The sequence below is a fragment of the Strigops habroptila genome, chromosome 11, assembly GCF_004027225.2.
Source record: "Strigops habroptila isolate Jane chromosome 11, bStrHab1.2.pri, whole genome shotgun sequence".
NCBI classification, from domain to species: Eukaryota; Metazoa; Chordata; class Aves; order Psittaciformes; family Psittacidae; genus Strigops; species Strigops habroptila.
In genome coordinates this window covers 4,224,140-4,237,372 of record NC_046360.1, presented here as the reverse complement: position 1 = coordinate 4,237,372, position 13,233 = coordinate 4,224,140, and the positions used below count along the sequence as shown (strand labels likewise).

The window sequence follows — 13,233 nt, the reverse complement described above, 5'->3', positions numbered from 1 at the left end:
TTCAGAAGGTGCTTTTTAGGAACTGACCTCCGAGAGGACGCAGCCCGACATGCCCCCTGTTGGGCATCATCCCACCACAGCCCAGGGACTGCAGTCCCTTTAAGAGGAGGACGAGGGACAGGAGGAGGAAACACTCAGCTTGATCCAAGGAAGTGAAAAAAACCTATGAAAAGCAAACTCCCAGCCCCAGGAATGACTAAGCACAGAGCCAGGCAAAGCAGGCATTGGGCTGGCTAAGGCAGCCTCACAGCACACGTTCCCAGATCCATGCCAGCTCTGAAGGTATGCCATATCGAAAAGCCATTTCTGGGGGAGAAAGAACAAACCCAAACCTAAAAATAGGCACCCAATTCTTTATCAAGCTACATGTACTGCCTGTGAGTGCTGTTTATAAGCATCCACATGCATCCGTATCTCCAGCTGATGCACAGATAGCAATACATGGGTAATAATCATTTATCTAAAGATGTGTGTCAACCCTTCTCTCCTCAGCTCTCAGACAAACCTGTTACAATCGCCACTTACTTTAACCCTGAATTATCCGCCTCTGCTCATCTCCGTGGAGAAGGAGCACAGCAGAGAAAGCAGCAGGCAATTCCCTGTGATCTGAAAGCTCACTTTCTAAATCAAATCAATTTTTCTAACGTAATTTGCCTAATCTAAATCACTGACCCATGCATTTTCTCACAATTCTTTGACAAGAGCTGCACCAATTGAAGCAAAGCTAAAACACTTCAACCAGACCAATTCATAGAAGTCTTTAGAGGAATTCTTTCATCTCTGTAATTAATTCTTTAAGTACCACAGTGGGATGCTCTGAATTCAAACCCAGTCCAAGGAATAATGATTATACTAATGGGATAAGCTGTGCAGTAAATAAATGCGAGTGCCCTGCTGAAAGATATCATTTTCAATAGGAAACTGCCATTCAGGGAGATAACTGTGTTTTGGAGATAATAACTCAGATGATGAAGTCCCACAGACTGGAGTCCAACACAGCAATTCCCAGACCCCGCACACCTAACCAAGCTGAGCATTCAGCCAGGAGATACGGGGGGCCTGGCTGCTGATACACACTTGGACTTGGCTTTACTGGCTCTGCTGGCCACAGGAGGGCTAGTGGGGACAAGCAGAGCAGCAAGTGAGAAGGTGGGGGGGCACAGAGCCTAGGGGAGCTTGGGAAACCATCTAGAAGTTTGTTGGTTGCTGTAAGAACCAAAGCAATGACTTCTCGTTGACTTTCCGTTTCTGTTAATTGGCTAAATGCAATAAAGCCTCCTAATGCATTTAATGTGTTGGGCTGCAATATGCTCAGAGAGGAAGGTATTTTAACTCTGGATGAGCAGGACACTTTGAGAAGGCATAGCTGAAGGTGCACCCAGGAGTTGATACTTGTCAAAGCCCCACATCCCCCAAGCTTACAGCAGACAACAGTAACCTCATTACAACACTAATAGTGTTGCAAATATGAAGGGTTTGTGGTGAAATAAAGTGCATGACATGGACATCTGGGGTGTAAAAAGGCACACCAGAACAGCAGCTCCTCAGTCCCTGAAGAGATTGTCTTCACACCAGGGAGGTGACAGGGTGGGCACCACAGATTGGTGTTTTTTTATTTTACCAATAAAGAACATTGACTCCATCTCTTTATTTCTTCTTAAGACTTCCCATAACAGTTATAACAGGCTGGTGCAAATCAAACTCAGCAAAAGAAACAAGTGTTAATTCAGCTCTTCTCTAGCACAACTCATGGCACTCAGCCTTGTGATGCCAACTCTGGGGCAGCCTGAGAGAGCCCTGACACCATCCACATGCCTCAGCAGTGCTCAGGATAGGGTCTGGAGATGTCAAGCAGGACCAACAGGCTGGCCATGCCACCTCAGCAGCCTCCCATCCATGGTGAGCCCCACTCCTCAAAGAGCAGCAACAAAAAACCCCAAACCATCAGCTGCCTTCAAAAACTAACCCCAGAGCCAAGCTTCACCCAACAGCTCTGCTCTCCCTGCCAGTAGCACTACAGGCATGGGCCTGGGACCCCTCGTGGGGATGATAGGAGAGCATGGACCACATCTTCAATGGTGCCAGCTCTCTTCTCTAAAGCCCTTGGAGATCTACAGATAGAAGAACGATGAATGATTAATATTTGAGAAGGAAAAAAAAATGCCTTGACTGCAGTAAAATTCATGCTATCATCTTCTGCTTTTCTCATTTGTTTCTCTTCCTCCATGAAGTTGAGCCTTTTTTGCACCAATATTCATGCTAATAACTTTCAGCGGGCTACTCCCAAACAAAAGACAGGAAATGAGTAACTGAGCTGCATTAAAAAAAAAAAGAGGAGGAGACCTTTGTATATTAATTCTCATAGCTGTCAGAGATGAGGATTTAATAATGTTAGTAACTAAGCTACTCCATTATTTCCAAACACCTTGGAGGAGAATGTCTTAGTGGGAAATGAATTAGATAGTGTGACTGTAACGGCCTTTTGAGTATTTTCAGGGCATAATCTATGGCTCATCACCACATGCATTTCAATCCCTTGCCTTTTACTCTCCAAATAACCTCCACCTATAAATGTATCTACAGGCTGGGCTCAGCTCCTTCTTTTGAGTGTTTCCCACACACTGTTTAACCATTTGTCCCTGTTTTGCAGGCTTGCCTGGGTTGGGTTTTGGATGGGTGATAAGGATGGAAAGTTTTGGATTCAGGTCATCCAATAAATGACAGAATAAAGCAGAGTAGAAAAAAACGTAGGCGGAATACGGGGAAGGTCTAATAGGCTGTGAAATGCTCTGCCAAAGGAAGCTGCAAAAGTCCTGCTGCCTGCAAACCAGCCACGCTCAGGAACAGGCTGTACCGAGCAACCATTGGAGACAGGAAACGCAGCTCATTCGCCAACTTTTCCAGCTCTAATTCCCATGATTTGGTGATGGCTGAGGCACACTGGCCTTCAAGCTTGCCCTGACAGAGCTCCACTGCTTCTAGAGAGCTTTTACCATCCTCTCTAGATGCTTCTGTTGCACTGTTTTAAAAGCCCGTTTCATTGTGTGGGTCTGCGTTGTGTCCCTTTGCACACAATGAAAGACAGTCGGACTTTTTGTGTTTATAGGCCCTGCACCCCCAGCTCTCTTAAGTGCCTTTCAAAACCACTCCTGACATTTCAGACTGCTGTAGCCCCACAGAGCAGGGCACAGAGACACCCAGGGCTGATGGCTGTTGTCTGTCACCACACTAGACACTCACACCAGGCAGGGACTTGCCCCATGCGCACATCCAGAGCAGCTCCTTCAAGGACTCATCTCAGACTTGCTCCTTTTCCATCTAAAAATCTGGGTACCAAAGTCAGCAGCTACCGACTATTTGTTGAGTTTCTAATTATTGCTCGTTGCATAGAAACCTGCTCCATCTGCTCCAGGGTTCCCTTTTAGGGTGCATGTACTCTTGTCTTTTTTTGGTGCGAGGTTTTTTTTGAGCTGCAGCATCCATTAAACAGCCCTCCTTCCCCATCATGGCAAAGGTCTTGCTGCTAAGCAAACGCTGCAGCTAATTGACAACAACTTCTAAACTGAGATATAAAATAGTTGTGCCTGTCACTCAGGGAAACAGCTGGCTTCGGCAGCCCAGCTGCTAAATAATGTAGAATGGTTCATTCCTCTGACTCGGAGAAGATCCCTTATGAAAGGAATGAAAGTCTCCGGTGCTACAGAGCCATGCCCTGATCATTACTGCATCTTAAAAATCTAATATTGCCCATAAAATCCATAAGTAACATAAACCCTGTTCTTTCCCCTACTCTCCCAATCAGAAATACTGGATTTAAATCACCTGCTGGCAGGTTTATTACAGGGCCCACAAGCAGATAAGGTCCTGTGCACCAGCCCTCTGCACTTAACGGGAAATAAATCTCTGCATTGCCATCTGGTTTTGAAACGCTCCCTTACAAGCAAAACAAAAAACCCCCAAAGATATCTGCGCCTCTAACTTAATCTTCTGAATGACTTTATTTCTTGGGTAATGAAGACGGCACTTTCCCCTCTCCAGCACAAATGCTTTTCCTCTCCAGGCTGATTACCCCCAGAACTCCCTTGGCCCATGCCCAAAATCTCCCAACATTGTATATTTAGGGCGTGTGTTACCCCTGTGCAGATAAATGGGCTCAGGATAGGGACAACTGTTTGGCCAGAGGCACCACCTCCCACACCACCCAGTGGGCTGGAAAACCATCTCTGGAGCCTCCCAAGCTCCTTAGCTCAGCCAGAATAAGGATTTTGGTTCCTACTTCTCCATTTAGCCCCAATTTGAATTGTATCAGTGGGGTTTTTCCAGCATTTCTTCCCATCTGGGGCAGCTTCGTGGCACTATCACTGATGGGTGCTGCCCACCCAGGTGGTTTTACACAATCTCCTCCTCCTCTGGTCCCTGCATGGTGTTTAACCCAAGGGTAGCACAATGTCCTGGGGCAGGAGGCCACAGCCATGCATCCACAGAGCATCCCAGCACCCTCTCCCCAAGATTTAGCATCTTTGTCACTAGAAGCCCATCCTTCTGCCATTGCAGGTCTCCTCCACCATGGAGGAAGCAATGAGGCAGAGTGGCTCCCAAAGGCCAGTTGGTGCAGGCACGGTGAGGTGAGCAGAGCTGGTTTACATGCAGTTTCCAATTAGTTTACTCAGCAGACAGCAGCCTTGTGGAAACCCCTCTGCTCCTGGCTATCCCTCACCCCCTCGGGGCACCCCTTTGCTTCACCCCCGACTATCACCATCACCAAAAAAATAGTCAGAAAAAACCCAGTTAAAACCAAATGCTACAATTCCTTTTCTTCTCCTTGCCTGAAGTTCCGGGAGACAAGATAGGACATAATCACCACTTTTAAAATCATCTCCTATGACAGGCAAATTGATCAAGTAGGGAGGCTGGGCTGCTTTTGAACTTGAACAAACTGATTTTCCGTGAAAGATGGTGTTTACATTGCCTCTCAATAGCCTGCTGAAATATGCACACCTCTTGCCATTTCATCACCAAAATTTGGGAAGAATGAGCATATCTGGGGGAAAAACGAAGAAAAGGGAAAAAGACAGCATGTTTGAATCTGGAGCACATCATAAATTCATGAAGCTTTCTGAATGCTGTCAGAAACAAACACATTTATGTAAACAACGAAAAGCTGAAAGTGTGCAGCAAGAGAAATTTTGGATAGCGTGGAAGAGATGTTAATATTTACAAGACCACTCTGCAAGGTACTGTGCAAACAGCCAAGTCTTTCCACGTTGTATTTATCCACCCCAGACACTCCCTGCAGCACTTGCATTACTTCCCATTGCAGCACTCTACATCACAGAGGTGAATGGAAATAGCCAGGGAAAGCCAGACACCGAGTAACCCGTGCCCACCCTGGAAGTTATGTCGTGAGACTTCTTTGCTTGTAATTTCTGCCTGCCCAATCTCACGTGGGAACAGCTTCCTCTGAAATGCCAGCTGGGAAACTCTCGACAGCATGAAATCGAAGCATCTTCCACGACATCTAGAGCACCACATGGTAACTCACACTCCCCAGCCTCCATGGCACTTAATGCGAGAGGATTTGACAGCCGTAGTTGGGAAGGCATCTCTGATACCACCACATGCCAGCGCATCAGCTGAGCCACTGACAGAGGTAAGTGCTAATGCTATGCCAACAAATCAAGTCACCGCTTGTCATTAACAAACATTAGTTATGTGTAGGCAGGGGGAGAAGAGGGAATCAAATTCAGTGAATTTAATTTGTTGAGCTGACAGCATTTATTTCAGTGGGATGGCTTCTCATTCACCAGCATGTTTATTAAGGCCAGAAGGTTTTAGTTTCACTTCCTTCCCGCGCGACGTAGGAGACTGCCACCTTCCCTTTGCTCCCTGCTCACACCTCCGAGACAGGAGAGGTCTGCAGCCACCTGCGTGAGTGAGACACATTGTGAGGTGAAGCCACCACTCCATCACAGCAGAACTTGTGCTTCACGTCAGCCTCAACAGCTGAGGTTGGGAAGAGCAGCACCATAAGTTGCCATAACCCAACACTGAGTAATAATACCCTTTGCTTCCTCCACCTTTCACTAAAGGGACCCTCGCAGGACAGCAGCCAGCATGGGTCTCCTGAGCAGCCTGGCTTCACAGCACATGTCTGAGGAGCTAAGAAGGGCAGGAGGACCCTGACCCAGTGTAGGGGCACCAGGGTGGAAATCTCCATCCCATCAGCACCAAAGGCAAAACCCTATGTAGCCCAAATCACTGCCATGCTCCATGGTGCACAGACTCTTAGAAACAAGGGAGTCCTTGCCCAGAGATGCTGTGTGCATCAGACATCTGCCTGGGTTCAAAGAGGGACCAAATCCACGATGGCAAACCCATCACAGCAATTAAATAAATGGATGCCATCTCTGGCTCAGGAATGCTTCCTTGATCCAAAAATCCTTCCCAAGACACAAACCATGTGCCAGTCTCTGCAACCCTCTGCTCTGACCTCCTACAGCTGCTTCTGGGCTCGTACCTTCCCTGCCACACTAAGCTGCTTTAAACATGAACTAATAGGGCTTGGGCTGCCTATCAATCCCAGTAATAAAATACAGCAAATTAATTGCACTTTATTGATTTTTTTTTTTTAAATGTAACTATTTCAGCATTCAAACCTCAACAGACTCTATTGATCAGCCACAGAGTCAGGTGTCAGTGAATGGAGCTTTGCAACCAAGCCTGACAAACTGAAGAAAATAATCAAAACCCCAAAACAGTGAGTGATGTGGACTTCCCCATTTCGAATCTACAAAGGAGCTGCAGCATCACTGACAGCAGATGTTGAAGTGAAAAATGCTGCACCGGGCAAGTCACACAGCTGCCCCCTGCATTCCCAGAGAGCCTAATGCCAATGGCAGCAGCAATGCATAAAGCCAGAGCAGCTCCACTGCTCTGATTTACACTGATGAGAAGTAAAATCAGACTATCTGAAATATACTGCTCTAATGGATGCTGGAGCAAGAGGCAGTATAATTTCAGACTTCTCCCCCCACCCCACTATCCCTCAAATCACATCAGTTTGAACAGTCGCTGCATAAAATGTTGTAATCTGCACTAATATGGGGAAAGTAACCTACATTTCAACAGTTTGCATGATCACATTCTGCAAATCTATTATACAGTAGATAACACAGGTCTTTCATTTTTGTTCCTGAAGAGCCTCTGCATAAAAAGTGCCTCCATATTACGTAGAGTGATACAGGGACACATAATAAAATAAGCATAATGTCTCTCCACCCACACCTCCCTGGAGGCACAGTCTAAAAGCAATTCACAGGTCCTTCCTCAGACATGGATCACGACAGCCCAAGTGCATCTTACAGGGGCTGAATTAGTTGGGTTTTCATCAGCTTTGCATAGCCCATCCCTGCGCTGCCATACCCACACTGTCAGCATCCAGCCCAGTGTTCCCATGCCTGCTTTGGGGTGCGAGGCAGGGGAGCAAGCCAGTGAGACAGCACCAGGCAGGAAAACAAACCAACCAGGTAATTCATCCAGGGATACTTATTCATATAACCCCAGAGAAGAGCTCCGCCACCGTCAGTGAGGAAGGTGGCCAAAAACCCTGCCTAGATGCCAGCAACAAACAGGGGCCTGCTGCCAGCAAGAGACATCTCGAGCTCGGTGTGAGCGGCCTTTGGCTGCCAAACACACATGCACACCCTCTGCTCGCACGCCAGCAGCCGGGCCGCCAGAGACCCGGGGACAGGAGAGTGATCTCTTAATTGGACCTTCACAAAGCTATTTAGGGGACCTGCCTGACAGGCAAAACAAATGCCACCCACTTTGAAGAGGCTGGAGGGAGTCAGACCGGTGCACCTCCAGTCTCCGAAACGCAGCCTGCCCAGAGCCAGCTCCAGCAAGGGGGAAGGGAGAGAAAAGCAAATAAATAGAGAAAAATGGCAAGTGCCCAACACGACCGTCTGTGTGAGCTGGGAGCTGTGCGGAGATGGCAGCACCGCGGCATGACTCATGCAGGTGTCTCTCCCGGCTGCAACAACCCAAACCAAGATGTGGTTCATTAACCCCTGTAATCCAGAGGAGAAAGGCGATTTGGAGCACAGCGAGCCGCAGGAAGGTCAGCACAGCCCTGCAGGGAGGTGTTCCCAGGCTCTGCCACCACTCGGCTCTCTCAGAAGAGGTTTCCCCAGCTCCCAAACCCCTTCTCCACACTCACACATTGCTGCGGTCCATGGCAGGGGTGGGACAGGGCAGCACCCTGCTACAAGAGCAAAGGGATGCTACAGCCCGGAGAGGAGAAAGAGGCACAGGCTGAGGACAGATTCGTTATTCACAGCTTGAGCTGAGAGCACACTGCGAGCTTCTAATGCGCACATTGTGCAGGGAGGCATTCAGAGAGCAGGGGAGAGGGACGGGTACGACGGTAGGTTTGCAACCACAAACTGTTTCAAAGTGGGTTTCCATATGTTTAAGCACTCAGAGCGCTGGAAGAATTACACCCACAGCCCAATCTCACCATGGTAGCTACCCACACAGGAGGAGACGGGAGGGGGGAATATCAGAGAAAAGATTATCATTAATGTGGCAAAGCAATAAAAAAGTACCACCAGAAAACCTGCTCCTTTGCTGCTCTTAACTCTCTCCTCCAATAAAAGGAGCAGAGGGCATAGCACTGGCAACAGAAAGTCATCCCTCCACCGGGGCAGCTCATGCCCTGCATCCCATGCTCAGTACCCCACTCCCCACGACCTGTACCCCCCTTTCTGTGCCCTGCACCCCAGTCCCCATGTCCTGCTCAACAAGACTCCCAAGTGCCCCTGTAGCTGCACGAACCCAGGCAAAGGAGGGAGCCGAAGGGCAAGGGGTGCTTTTTAGGACAAGCAGAGCAAGGACCTCCTTGAGTCCGTCGCATGTGTGTCTCCGAGACTAACGCCTTCCCCTAGCAAATTGTTCCTCCTGTCCCCGCAGGGACCTTTCCCAAAACACTTCCTTACCGCAATGCATTCCCTGTGCCCTTCCCAGGAACAACAGCTGCTGCTACCACTCAGCCGCGATCCCAGGGATCGCTCCTTTTCCCCCTAAAATCCTTGCATTTAGGCATATTCCTAAAGCCCCAGTGAAGTTTCCCCAGCAGCGCAGGCTCCGCGCTACGGCCAAACGCAAGCACCGTCCCGAGCAGCAGTAAAGGCAAACGAGTCGCTGAGCAACTTCAGCACCGATGCACCTTAATTAATTTGCTTTTAACAGCCCCTGTTTATTAAGAACAACATCTCTCGGGGAGCTCACACGAGCAAGCGGAAGAAAACCCAGAGAGAATTCCTGGAAAAGACTTTCCCAGGGGCAGCGCTTCGGTTTGCCAGCCTGGGGTGAACCTTTCCCCCGCAGCTGGGACCCAAAGGGCCGCTCCCCAGTTCAGCTGGGAGGGGGGAAAAGGAAAAAAATAAGGAAAAATAAGGAAAATTAAAGAAAAATAAAAGAAAAGAGAGCGCTGCTCTGCGCCGTGAACTCCTTCCCAAGCCAGGGGCGTGATGCCTCGTAGCCGGCCGCAATTAAGAGAACGCACCTCAGCTCCCCTCAGGGCCTGATCCTGTTCCCTGCCAGGCCGTTGAAACCCACCCTCCTTAAAATTAAAGCGCAGGAAAGGCGGCACAAGTATTGTTTTATCGAGATTTAACCCCGTACATCTCTCTCCCCTCACCAAGGGCAGCCAGAGGCGGCGAGGAGCAGCAGTGGGGCAGAGCAGGAGCCCTGGGCAGCTCCAAACCCCACGACCCTTCTCCGACCCGCGCTCCGGCCACCCCAAACTTTTCCTTCTTCCCCCCAACCCGGCAGCGACCCACCGGCAGCGGCTGCGGGGCAGCCCCGCGCAGGGGGCCGCGGACACGCGTGGGGAGGGGGGGGGACACAGAGACTGCTGTGCAGACCGCAGGGAAGCTGTGGAGGTGCATGGAGGAGCTCCATGCGCCTAGGAGATGGGGTCTGCGTGTGTCCCACCTGCGGGCGCGCAGCACAGTAGGGGGACACCCCCGACCCTCTGCGGCCACGTCGCTGGGAGGGCTGGAGGGGGGGGAAACAGCCATAAACAAAACTGGAAAGAGGATAAAATAAACAAAAACAATTTTTAGGAGGAAAAAAAAGGGAAAAAAAGGGAAAAAGCCCAAAGCGGACCCAGGGGCCGGGGTCGCCGCGGCGGAGCGGGGTTTTACCTCGACACAGGAGCAGCAGCGGCGCCAGGAACAGCGCGGGGCCCCGGGAGAGCATCCTCTTTGTTCCATGCCCAGAAGTAGTCATGGTGCTGATTTATTTGGAGCGGGGCGGCTCGTCGGGGCGGGGGGCCGGGGGTGTCGCGGCGGAGCCGTTAACCACTCCCCCCGCGCCTGCCCGTCCGGCGGCGGGGCCGGGCGCCCCGCGGAGGGGAGGCGAGGCGAAGGGGGGGGCGGGATGTCCCCGCTCCCCGCCGGCCCCGCGCTCACGGCCGGCCCCGCCGCATCGCCGCCCCGGGGGGCAGCCGGCCCCGCCCGCCGCGGCGGCAGCAGCAGCGCTCCCCCGGGGCAGCCGGGCGCTGTGCCGGGGGCTGCGGCGGTGCGGATGGACGGACCGATGAACCGCGGCTGGGCCGGGCGGGGCGGGGCCTCACCTGAGGGGCTCGGGGCAGGGGCTCGGCGCGGGGCCGGCCCGCAGGTGCCCCTCTGCGCCCTGAGGGGTTGCGCTGCCCGGGCCGCCGCTCTCGGGAGCTGCCCTGCGCCTTTCGCCGCGGAGCCGCAGCGCTGGCGGCCCGCACAAGTTTGTGTCTCACTCGCGGTGGGCTGCGGCCGGTCCCCCCTGAGCGGAGCGGGGCTGGAGCGGGGCCGGGGGTTCCCTCAGCGGCCGCGGGGCTGCGGGAAGAGCGCGGCTGCCCCCTGGCGGCGGCCGCCGTCACTGCGCGGAGCCCGCTGCGGCCGGACGGGCGCGTGCCCGGGGGGGGGCGGGAAGTGTGCAAAGAGCCGCGCGCGTGTACCGTGGGAAGGGGGGGGTGTCGTGTGCAAAAGAAAGAGCCGTGTGCAAAGGGGTGCGCTGCGGTTTGCACGGGGCTGTGCACGGGGGATGAGGGAGGTGTGCAAAGGGCACCCCAAAGGGTGTGCAAAGAGTTGTGCAAAGGGGATCCCAAAAGGTGTGCAGAGTTGTGCAAAGGGCATCCCAAGGGGTGTGCAAAGAGTTATGCAAAGGGGATCCCAAAAGGTGTGCAGAGTTGTGCAAAGGGCATCCCAAGGGGTGTGCAAAGAGTTATGCAAAGGGCATCCCCAAGGGTGTGCAAAGGGGTGTGCAAGGGGCATCCCAAAGGATGTGCAAAGGGGTGTGCAAGGGGCATCGCAAGGGCTGTGCAAAGAGGCGTGCAAGGGGCACCCCAAGGGGTGTGCAAAGAGGTGTGCAAAGGGCATCCCAAAAGGTGTGCAGAGTTGTGCAAAGGGCATCCCAAAGAGATGATGTGCAAAGCTGTGCAAAGGGGCATGCAAAGGGCATCCCAGGGGGTGTGCAAGGAGTTGTGCAAAGGGCATCCCAAAGGGTGTGCAAAAAGTTGTGCAAGGGTCATCCTAACGGGTGTACAAAGAGGTGTGCAAAGGGCATCCCAAGGGGTGTGCAAAGCTATGCAGACAGCAGTTTGCAAAGGGCACCCAAAGAGGCGTGCAGCGGGGTGAAGGACCGTGCACAAGGACATGCAGGGCAGCACCACTGGCCTTGCACAAGCACTGCCTGGCAGCAGTGCAGGCACAGGTGAGCTGCTCACACACGCAGGTGTGCGTTTAGTGGTGCTTTGATTATGAAACCACCCTTGATCTGTTGACCTCTACCATCAAATCCCAAAATCCCCCTCAGCTGGGACCAGCCTCGCACTAAGAACACAGTCAGCTGGGAGTTGTAACAGTGATCACAATAAAAACAGTGGGGGAAAAAAAAGAAAGAAAAGGAGAGGAAAAACTGAAAAAATCCCATCCCCTTGGGTTCTTCTGCAGTTTTGCAAACATGTCTCTGAGTTTGATTTCTTCTCCCTCCCTGCATAAACAAGCTTTTATGTAGTACTTGCTGTAATCTTGTTTGCCTCCATAACCACTCCTATGAATGTCATAAATAATTTAGGTCCGATATTTTACCACTCCGCACAAACAGGAACGTGAGTAAACGCTGTTCTCCCATGTAGAGAGATGCTGTGAGGTGCGATGAGAGCATCAGCCTGGGGCTGGGCCCACACAAGTGTGGGAAATACAATGAAAAACCAAGAGAACATGAAGATTTTGTATCCTCAAAGAAGGTAAAACTGATCAATCAAGCTGCAGTGATGAAGGTCATCTTGCTGTCTGCTCTTGGTACTTGATATAATAAAGTGAAACAGGATCATTTAGCTGCTTGTGGAAGCTTGGTGATCCAGAATTCAGCTAATTTCCTACTTCAGACACCCCTGTTTCCTCCATGGGCAGTCTGGGGAGGCGGGTTTGGCTCTGCTGTGAGGCTTATGCCACTGTGAAAGCAGCGTGCAAAGGGCATCATCCCAAGGGATGCACACAGGAGGTTGAAAAGAGCATCCAAGAGCCATCCATAAGCTTTGCCCTGCGGCTCAGCTGTATCCCTGAGGGCAGGGGTGCGGGTTACAGGCACCCAGAGCTGTGCATGGGGCACAGACAACCCTCTTTTGCTGCCCAAAACCAGAGGCACTCCACGGCTGGACCAGCACCTTCTGTCCCCCTCATCTCAGCCATGAGTCCTGCGCCCAGCTGATGGCCTCCACCACCACCTCACCTTTACAGCAGCACGGGAAAGCACTTAAACTTCATTCCAGCACTGCTACATGTTTCAAAGTGTGATTTTATAACCAACATGCATAAGAAAATCCAAAATGAGAAATTTTGCAGACCAAAAAAGCACTGACCCGGAACCAGTTCTGCTTCCCTGGATGCAGGTGCACCAGCGAGAGTCACTCAGCCCCATCCTGGTAGCTGCAGACAGGACTAGTCTGGTCAACACCTTTCCAAACTTGGCCTTAAAAGGAATAGTAAAGCTGAACTGATTCATCATGTGCCTTTCAGCCAAATAAAGCAGTAGGATCTTCTCCCTCCTCTAGGAAATGCTTTTATTGTCTTTTAATGAAGGCTAACATCATTCTGGTCAAAATGAAATGCAAACAAGTAGTAGGTGATGTCTACGGACTAAGATGGGAGATAGAGAGCAATGCCAGAGCAATGCTCTTCCTGCAGGTTA

At 51.4% G+C, this 13,233-nt stretch overlaps 1 protein-coding gene across 1 annotated transcript in view; it reads right to left on the bottom strand.

Annotated features, from left to right (window-relative positions):
* The window catches only part of TMEM132B (transmembrane protein 132B), a 238,414-nt gene extending 227,524 nt beyond the window's left edge, over positions 1 to 10,890 (bottom strand). The window contains exon 1 of the mRNA XM_030501673.1: positions 10,209 to 10,890. Coding sequence (XP_030357533.1) covers positions 10,209 to 10,293 — 85 coding nt within the window. The 5' untranslated portion in view covers positions 10,294 to 10,890. The remainder of the gene's footprint in view (positions 1 to 10,208) is intronic.
* Between the last annotated feature and the right edge of the window lie 2,343 nt (positions 10,891 to 13,233).